The 11031-nt window shown below is 34.8% G+C and overlaps 1 protein-coding gene across 1 annotated transcript; it reads right to left on the bottom strand.

Annotated features, from left to right (window-relative positions):
- Positions 1-10353: 10353 nt before the first annotated feature.
- Positions 10354-10731, bottom strand: LOC145294183 (uncharacterized). Its single transcript, XM_080141290.1, has one exon. It carries the CDS (start codon positions 10729-10731, stop codon positions 10354-10356), a length of 378 nt encoding a protein of 125 aa, XP_079997416.1.
- Positions 10732-11031: the final 300 nt, after the last annotated feature.

The following is an 11031-nucleotide window of genomic DNA, read 5'->3' on the forward strand; positions in this document are numbered from 1 at the left end:
AATATATTTTTTTGTCATTTATTCACTATATTGCTATAGTGAATAAATGACAAAAATCTATATTCAAAATGGCGTAATGGAAACATTAAAAAGGTATTCTTATCTTAATAAGTTTTGCTTTGTATTAGATTTACTCTTTAATAACACTCACATGCATATATATATATATATATATATATATATATATATATATATATATATATATATATATATATATATATATATATATATGCATGTGTGGGTGTTATCAAAGAGTAAATCTTTAACAAAGCAAAACTTATCAAGATAAGAATTATATATATATATATATATATATATATATATATATATATATTTATTCATTTATTTATTTATTTATTATTATTATTATTATTATTATTATTATTATTATTATTATTATTATATTCCAGGTTAAAAATATCCAAAAGTAAAAGAAAACATTGAATTTCAATAAGGTTGTTAATAGTGCTTAATTAAAAGAGCAAGATATTATTTTAATCAATTTAGGTAAAGAAAATTACCATAAGTCGCTACAATAAATCTATTTTATTCTGTAAAGACATTGTCAGGTGACAACATATCTTTGTTCTTACTCGAGGCCAGTTAATGAAAATGAAAACCGAGTATAGGAAATAGAAAAAAAAGAAAAAATAGAAAGAAGAGAGAAAAAAGAAGTAAAAAAGGAAGAAGAGAAAAAAGTTTAAGAGACCCTACCTTAAGATTAATCGTCTCGGCATGAATTATTTTTTTTAATAAAAAAGGGGGCACTAGTTTAATCAGTTATTGATAAATGTGTCTTTCATTACTTAAATTATGTCAGAACGCCCATGTGTGTTATGTGACCGAAAATAATAAATGTGCCAATTGAGCGCCAAATATGAAAGGGAAAATTGGGAGAGAAGAAGGTTTTTTAAACTGTCTACAATTTGTCTAGGAGTTAAAGTCCATTTGTCACTGGTTGTTTTATGCTCATTTTCATTAAAGATAATCTTGGTTAGATTTGTTGATAAAGGTTTAGTCTGAAGGAAAAATAAAGATTTAATTTAAAATCTTATTAAAATTTATTACGAGAAATCTAATATTTTAAGTTTCATATAATAATAGGTTAATATATAAATATTTTATACTAGTTCTCAGTATAACTAAATAGTCAAACTTCAAATAAAAATAATGATAAAATGGATTAAAACTTTACTTTTTCATTTATTATTTTTTCTTTTTTTTTTTTTTTTTTATTACATTTTCACCCCAAACAAGGCAAATTGCCACTTTGGTGTAGGGGGCTACTATCAGGGGCAACAACTACTGGGGTACTATGTAGGGATTTGGGCAGCAAGGTGTCGGTTCACGTTACACTTGAACTTCTGCACGTCAGTACTGTTGGGGAAGCAGGGACCTGGAATGGAATTCCAGAGTCTTGCGGTTCTGGGGAAGAAACTATTGGAGTAAAAAGATCTTTTACATCTAGGGACCTCTACAGTGTGGGGGTGGGATCTAGTAGCCTGTCGGGTTTGTCGAGGGTGCTCGCGTCGTGGGGGCACAAGTGATTGCAGTTCATCAGAGCATTCACCACTAAAATACTTGTAGAAAAGGCAGAGGGATGCAACATTTCGTCGATGGGACAGAGGCTGAAGCTTAGATGCCAGTTCAGGGCCTATCAGGTTTGCGACTCTCTTTTGAACCTTGTCAAGGAGCGAGAGACTAGTAGCAGATGCACCAGCCCAGATGTGGCAGCAATACTCCATACATGGGCGAATGGTGGCCTTATAGAGGTACAGGATACTTTCGGGTGTTAGTAGTTTTCTAGCATGGTAGAGAGAGCCTACCTTTCTTGCAGCGGCCCTGGCAATGCCTTCAATGTAATTGTTCCAACTCATGTTTCCTGTGAACGTTAGGCCAAGGAGTTTGAAAGATGGACTCTCAGATAAAGAGTCGTTGGCCATTGCTATTGGTGGTAGAGAGGGTTTCTTGTAATTATTGAATGAAACTAGTTTAGTCTTGTCAGCATTGAACGCGACCAACCACTTTTGTCCCCATTCCACTACAGATTGGAGGTCTTCCTCTAGTGTTTCTGCCATTTCTTTAGAAATGTGTTCATTCGTCTTCCTGTCGTGTCTGCCATAGAGTGTAGTGTCATCAGCATATATACCCATCTCAGAGGCAATGTTGTCGGGGAGGTCATTTATGAATATCAGGAACAATAGAGGTCCAAGGATAGAACCCTGGGGCACTCCCGCATTTATATCATATTGTTTAGATGTGCGACCGTCGAGGACTACCTGGATTTTTCTCTTATCTAAGAAGGATTTAATTATGTTAAGTATTCTACCAGTGATACCGTATGATCTGATTTTACTGAGGAGACCCTCATGCCATACCCTGTCAAAAGCCTTAGATATATCTAGAGCTACCGCTCTGCCTTCCCCCGCTTTGTCCAGTGATTGGTATATACGTTCAGAGATCACGGTGAGGATGTCTGCTGTGGAACGGGCTTGTCTAAATCCATATTGTTTGTCAGTCAGTAGTTTAGCATCTGTAAGATGATGGACTAGAGCATGGTTAATTATGGTCTCAAATATTTTGGCAAAAAGTGGAGGAGGCTAATGGGGCGATAATTTGATGGGTCTGTCCTTTCGCCAGAATTCTTGAATACTGGTACAACAGAAGCAGTTTTCCAACAGCCCGGAAAGCAAGCTTCATTAAGACATTTGTTGTAAAGTTTGGAGAGAACTGGAGCTACTTCGGCTGAGCACTTTTTTAATAGCACAGCTGGGATAAGATCGGGTCCACATGCTTTTGAGGTGTCAAGGTTTTTTATGATAGCATGCACCTGAGCAGGGGTGGTTTTCAGATCGTCTAGTGTGGCGTCTGTCCGCATAGGAAAGTCAGGTAGGGGGTGGTTGGAAGGGTCCAGTGTGGAGTTTGAGGCAAACCGACTGGCAAGCATGTTAGCCTTGTCGGTTGCTGAGGAGACAACCTCGTGATTGTTGGTTAGTGGGGGAATTGTTGATTGCCCATTATTTACTACACTGTTGTAGATTTTCCAGAAGTCTCGAGTTCCTAGTTTTTGTGCTTCGATGCGCTTTTTAGTGGTTTCCGTAAATTCTCTCTTAGCTGTCGCTATTTCTTTCTTAACGTTATTTCTAGCTTCTATATACTTTTTATTTAAATATATCCAATATCTATATCTTTTTATTTAAATATATCCAATTTATATACGTTGTTACCATATATTTTATTAGAGCGAAGTTTAATATAATGGATATATAGTTAATATATTATAGGAAGCAATATTAGCATCTAAAAACCCACTAATTAAAACTTATTTATTTTATTTAATCTTATCATAATTAATATCAGTTAGTTTTATGATTTATGAATCTTTATTTCTTAAAGTTTATATATTGAGGAAGTTGGGTTACATTGAAAAATTATGGTTAAAAGCATGAAAAATTAATTATAGAAAGGAATGTATCTTATTGTAATATAACAGGAAATGTTTACAATTAACTATAAGCCTAGCAGGTCCATTTGTTTAATCGTAAAATTGATTATAAAAACCAAGGATAGGAGTATATATTACAAAATGGTTGAGTTAATTTTCAACTTTTCAAACCTTTGGTAAGTTATTATAATAACAATAATAATAATAATAATAATAATAATAATAATAATAATAATAATTCTGATTTCGTTTATCAACGTCCTTCTGGAAAGGGATGGGATTCATTTCCAGAGGATTTCCCTCAATCTCAACTCCAAACCAGGAGCTTTAAAGATCAAGGGTTTTTCTAAGGATGTTGGCGGTACCTATAATAGCAGAGGCCTGAAGGCCACCTAAAACATCGGGGATGCATAGTTTTTTTCAATTGTCCTTCCAGACGACTTGATACCACTCCTAGTGTACCAACTACGACCGAGATTATTTGTGTGTTTAACCCTTTGTATACGCCTTATCTCCAAGGCCAATGGAGCATAATTGCTCCACTTCTTGTTCTCTTTCTCTCTCACATTTCTGTCCCAGGGTACTGAAAAGTCTACAATCTGTCAGTTTTTTGAGACTTTGTCAATGACGATCAAATCCAGATGATTATGTTCCAAATAATAATAATAATGATATTATTATTATTATTATTATTATTATTATTATTATTAATATCATTATTATTGTTGTTATTAATAACAACAATAATAATAATAATGATATTAATAACAACAATAATAATAATAATAATAACAACAACAACAATAATAATAATGATATTAATAACAACAACAACAATAATAATAATAATAATAATAATAATAATAATAATAATAATAATAATAATATAGAGACTTAAACTGATAGCTGATGGACAATATATAACTGAAATCAAAATACAAAGAGGGATCTTCCCAGGTGATTCCCTATCAATATTACTGTTCATTGTAGCCATGATGCCCCTAAACAACATCTTAAGAAAATGCCAAGCCGAATATAAGTTCACTAACACAGGAGAAAGAATGAACCACCTAATGTACATGGGTGACCTGAAACTGTTTGCAAAAACAAAGCCAGAACTAGGACCACTAATAAACATGACCAGAATCTTTAGCCAGGATATCCAAATGGAATTCGGTATGGAAAAGCGTGCACTGTTGACCATGAGGAGAGGAAAACTAGAAGCAACAGAAGGTATAGTACTGCCCAATCAAACAAGAATGAGGGCACCAGGTCAACAAGATAGCTACAAATACTTGGGAGTGCTGGAAGCAGACACCATTAAAGCAACGGAAATGAAAGAGAAAATAGGAAAAGAATACCTCAGAAAAACAAGAAAACTCATCGAAACTATACTAAATAGTAGAAACCTAATTAAAGGAATAAACATGTGGGCAGTGTCACTAATAAGATACTCTGGACCAAAAAAGAACTAAGGAATCTCAACCAGAGGACCAGGAAACTCATGACGATGCAAAATGCACTGCACCTGACTGACCGACTATATGTGAACAGGAAAGATGGAGGAAGAGGGTTAGTCAATATAGAAGACTGTAATTAACACAAAGAAGGATTAGAAAAATACATAATACAGAACACTAAAAGGATAATTACTGCAGCAAGAGACATGGAAGAAAGAAGCAAGATAGAAAAAAAGACAAGGAATAAAATGAGGAAAGAAAAATGGGAAGAGAAACAGCTACATGGAGGATTCATAAGGATGACAAAAGATGAGACTACCGAAAACACTTGGAAATGGCTACAAAAACGAAACCTAAACAGGGAAACTGAATCACTAATAACAACTGTGCAAGATAATGCAATTAGAACCAACCACATCAAAGCAAGGATTAACAAGACACAAGAAAAAAGCAAATGCGGACTCTGCAGACAAAGAGACAAAACAATAAACCACATAAGTGAATGCAGCAAATTAGCCCCAAAAGAATATAAAACGAGACACGATCAAGTGAGGAAGGCAGTACATTGGCAGTTATGCAAACAATTGCATCTTGAACATACAGACAAATGGTACAGACACAAACTGGCAGAAGTACTGGAAAATGAAAGTTACAAGATCCTATGGGACATGGATATACAAACAAGAAGACCGGATGTCATGATAGTTAACATGAAGGAAAAGTCCTGCCAGATTGTAGATTTTGTTGTTCCAGCAGACCACAGAGTGAAGATCAAGGAGACTGAGAAGTGGAGAAAATACACGGAACTGACCAGAGAATGGGATGTGGAAAATGAAGAAAGTAAAGATAACACCACTAATAGTAGGAGCATTAGTAACGATACCTAAAAACTTTGAAAAAAGAATGGGAGAGATTGGAATCAGAGGGATGGCAAAGAAGATACAACAGATCTCAATAATAAAAACAGCAGAAATATTAAAGAAAACCCTTGAAGACTAACACCACACATAAACTTCACAAAAACCGCTACAGATGCAAAACACACAGAAACATCACATGGAATCATGAAAATGGAAACTGTATAATTGTAAAATATTGCCTCTCTCTTTTTTTTTTTTTTTTTTTTGTGAGTGTCACTATAAACGGGCACCACAACAAATAAGTGAGGAGGGTCAAGGAGGATGGAAAGACCAAGGAGAGAAAGCACTAGCCAGGCCTCCGTTGGATGAGTGCAAAGAGGATTGAGACCTTGGGGAGGCTTCTTGCCACCCAAATTCCAGCAAAGATCAATGGTTGCTGCCAGCAAGAAATCAATGGTAAGCAGCTGTTGCGATAATGCAAATTCTTTTGCAAAGATATTGAAAGAGGTGGAGAGTACTGGAAATCAGGGGAGACTTGTTGTCACTCAGACTCCAGGGAACACCACAAGTTGTTCTCAAAGAGCAATCTTTAATGATGGCTTGTGTGACTACTCCTAGTGAGTAAATAATAAGTATTGAACAGCATTTAGGTTTTGTAGAGAAATTGTAATATGCTAGTGAAGGGAACGTATTAGTAGGGAATTGAGAGGAGATTCTGTCTATATATTTTTATGTTTTTGAAAGCATGTACATACATATACATAAATTTGTCTAACCAATGCATTGTGGGACCAAATAAAATGGGTTAGTGTGGTATAGTATTATTCAGATCTGAAACAAAATGAGGTTCATAGTTGATAAAAATATTGATACTAAAAGGAAAATTGTGTTATAAATAATTACTTTTAGTTTATATGATAATGTTTAGCTTGCTGAGAAGGTGTTTTTTTATAATGCCTGTAATTTAAAGAGGTTTCTTGTTTTTTTTTTGTTTGTTTTTTTATTGAGCAACTTATCCCTATCTTTAAATCTCGTAATATATAATTTTTCAGCAAGATATAAATAAAAGGTGAGTTAAGGGAGGAACATGTTTTATCTTTTTTAAGATATTCCACTTAACAATTGGTGTTAAATTTTGTTCAATTAGTTCATTACATTCCTATATAGGAAGCGATGTTTTACCTTTATAGTTTGGATTCTCAAAGGAGTATTTATGACTTGAGAACCTTTATTGATATTTGGGGACTCTTTTGGTAGAAATTGTGGCTTGATATACTACAAAGCTTATTAAACAATCCTCATGAAGAGGATATTCGCTTTTATTCAAACACTTAGGTGATTTAGTAAAACTATTTATGTTCGATTCATTTGTATTATTCAAAATTTTCCTATTGTGTTTTTTAATCGTTTTTTCTAGATTGTCATTACAGCTATAACTCAATTTTACTGAGTTCTTATTTAAAAATTTTATGTAATATATTATAAGGTGGGAAATGTAGCCTTATAATATTTAGAAATTTTTTTCCTAAGTTGGTTTTGGCATTTAGATTGAAAGAGGGGTAAATCATATAATATTTCCTTTTCTACTCTTTGTATCTGTTCATAGTTAAATATATTCTAATTGTGTGTTTTTATATCCACTTTCTTCAGGGCTTTGTTATAAAAAGTTTTGTGGGAGTTAAAATTTTCGCGTTAGAAGAGTTGTCGCTAATTATTTTGCTGATTGATTTAGGGATGTCTTATGATTGATTTAGGGATATGTCTTATGATAGATTTGGGGTGATTGGAAAGTGGATTTACATAAATTGAGTTAGTGTTATCCTTTTTGTATGGTTCCTATATTTTTCACTTTCAGTCTAGGGTTACATATAAGAAGTTACCTGTTTTATTGTTTGAAATATTATAATTTCTGCATTTAATTTAATTCTTCAGAATTCTTTGAGGATTACTTTTTTATGCTTCCACATTTTAGGTTGCTGGAATCTTTTACAACTATGTCCATATATATATATATATATATATATATATATATATATATATATATATATATATATATATATATATATATTATTTCATGCATATGCAACTATACTATTATAAGGTGATATAATGTACTGCACATATATTTTAAGCATTTACTTCAACAGTGCTCAGTATATGAGTAGAGCTCAGTAGTAGTATGAAAATATATTTATGCAAGTAAGTTACACAGAGGCATCCATGTTTCGTTCTCATAAGAATCATTAGGGTAATATATATGCACATGTATGTGTATGTGTGTGTGTATATATATATATATATATATATATATATATATATATATATATATATATATATATATATCACAAGGATCCATGGTGTAGTGAATAAGGTACTTGATAAAAAAATTCAGTTGTAGAGTTGCACTTTTCTGGAGGGTGAAGGTTCAATTCTCAGTGCGACCAACACTCAAAATATAATTGTGAATTACCCAGTCATGGCTGACAAGAGTATACTACACTTTGGATTTAATAAGAGTTCCATTCACAATTCCATGCAAATCCCTGAATTCGACAAAAAGATTCCCAAGTTTTATAACAAACATACGAAGAAGATCAGAGATTACATCGGCCAAAACATTCAAGACAAGAACAGTAGTCTGAAGAATCGAAATAATACAATTAATCAATTCTCATCTAAAAAAAAAAATCAGAAAGATGTTATTTGACGATTACTCTGACACAGTTCACGAAGAGAATGTGTATCCCAAATATATATGAAGAGTGTATTTTTGCAAAATTGATATGAGATCATAACTTATAGATCAGATCAAATCAACATGGAACCATTGGTTTCAAGGTAGAAAGGAGAGTAGCTTCAGACTACAAATTCATAGTGTTCCTTTAAGTTTTATTTATATTTATAAATCGACCACTGACTATCTTCAGCCATATTTCTTGTCAGCTTAAATGCTATTTGGATCTGATTTTAAAAATCTGACAAGATTTTTCTGTTTTGCATACCTAGATTAAAATTTTCAAATTTCAACTCCTAACACAATTAATAGCTGATATTGTAGAGGTAAAAGGTTAATTCTTTTATAAGTGGTTCCTTGTCAAAACTATCAAAGATAAAGTATCATACATACTAAATATAAAGAGAGGAAATGGTCAAGTTCATCCCTTTTTTTTTTTTTTTTGTCTTTGGGCTTTTAATTTCATGTTGTCTGCTTGACCTATTTGGCTTTCTGAATAGATAGGAGTGCCAATGGAATTTGAAGATTTCCAAGTCAACCCAATCCCTCATTGAAAAGACAATTCACCCTTTTTGACTTTAGACCAGCTTAAAAGTCACCATTTTTACAGCTTGCACATGTGGTTAAGTTTTTAGCCTATAATTAAAAAAATGAATTTTAATGGGTAAATAGTTAAAAGGAATCCAAAATAAAAGCTATAAGATATAATTATAATGATATAATTATCACATAATTATGGTAAGAATAATAGTATTAATAATAGCAATAATAAAAAATATTAAAATGCCATGGAAGGCGATCGACAAAACTCCAAATCAGGTTCTGCTTTGTCAGATATGCACGGCAAGGACTCGTCTATCTACCACAACTGTAAACAACTTTCTTTCCTTCCTCCTTATACGTAACATTGAATGGAACTTCCATGAACAAAGTTTGTTTCCAAAAGCTTCATGCCTATAGAACACATTAACATGGAACTGCTTCCTTGCAGACAACAATATGACTGTTTTTCCCATCCGATATCAACAATTACTTATCATTGTAAAGTGTCAGCAAGACGATGTATATTTGGAAACACACTCGTTGCCGGGAATGTCTTGTTTAAGTAGCCTGCTCTCGCCTCTCATGCAAGTAGGTGAGTCTACTTCTATGAGGGTGTGACGCCAAGACCACTCCGGTCTTGTAACTAGGCATCTTGGGTTCGATTCCACCTCTACACGCCCTCCTCCTTCCAGGGCCACAAAATACTTGCATTGTGGTCCAATGTTTTGAGGCTCTGGAGTAGTCGTATGACGTGCCCCATGTCTGTGGGGATACTTTCCTGGGTGGTCGCGTCACCCTTCTGCTACGATGCACCGGTTGGTCTTCCTCAACTTCCATCATCTCAGGGGAAGCTGTGTCATCCACCTCCATCTGTTCTGGCAGAGTGTCGAATGTTTCGGGCTGTTGTTGATCCGTACACGTGGGGGACCATTGTCCCTGTACTTCGGGCTCTTTTAGGTTGTCTATGGTATCCAACATTCCTGGTGGCTCCTCAGGTATTGAGTAACAAGGAGTATCTACCACGGGATTTATTCTTCAGGGAAATCTGTGATTGCGATGGGCTAACTGGTTACTCCTATCAATGTGAACATTATACTGCCAGTTACCCAGTGTTTCCAGCATCTTTACCGTCTTTGCCCATCGACGCATGTGTGGACCAACTTGGTTTTGAACCAGCACCGTTTCCCCGATTTTCAGTTCCTGAAGTGGGTGACATTTTAGATTGTATTCCCTTTCATTCCGTAAGTGTCTTTTTGCCCTCGCTGTTTCCCTATAATGACTGATTTCTCTCCAACGTTTATGAATTCAATATCAGTCCTGGAGCACTGGGAGATGGTCCTTTATCACGTGGCCATAGAGCACCATCGCTGGAGACATATGTAGGTCTTGTACCAGGGTGTTGCGATGAGTCAGTACGGACCTAGCTGCCTGGTCATGGCATAGGCGACTGCAACTGTTTGTGCTATCAATAAGGATCCTTTTAACCATTTTAACGGCCAATTCTGCTCTCCCATTGCTTTGAGAGTAATATGCCAATGATGTTCGTTTCCTTATGCCCCAATTATCTAGGTTATATTCACTGGAGTCAAACGGTGGTTCACCATCAGTTGACAGTTTCTCCGGGACACCGTACATGCAGAACCAGTTTCGTAGGGCGTCACATGTGGCCTTGGCATTCCCGGACGACATCAGAGTGACTTCTACTAATCTGGTGTATCTATCTGTATATACTAGGTAGTTCTTCCCTCGTAAATCAAAAAGTCTGTCACCGTCTTCTGAAATGGAAACTCGAGGTTCGATGGTGGCATTAGGGGTTCCCTAGGTTATGATGGGGCCATTATGTTGCATACTTTGTCCTGGGCCCGAGTCTGATGAATGCTCGCATCCAGTCCTGGCCAAAACAGCCGTTGTCTGGCATTTGCCAACATTCCATTGATGCCCTGATGTACCGAATGGAGTGATTCCAGTACCTCTGCACATAGTTTTCTG

This window comes from Euprymna scolopes, chromosome 15 (genome assembly GCF_053919585.1).
Source record: "Euprymna scolopes isolate OS-2025 chromosome 15, ASM5391958v1, whole genome shotgun sequence".
NCBI classification, from domain to species: Eukaryota; Metazoa; Mollusca; class Cephalopoda; order Sepiida; family Sepiolidae; genus Euprymna; species Euprymna scolopes.

Coding starts and splice junctions, on each gene's coding strand:
- LOC145294183 (XM_080141290.1), bottom strand. CDS start 10,731: ATGTCGTCCGGGAATGCCAAGGCCACATGTGACGCCCTACGAAACTGG.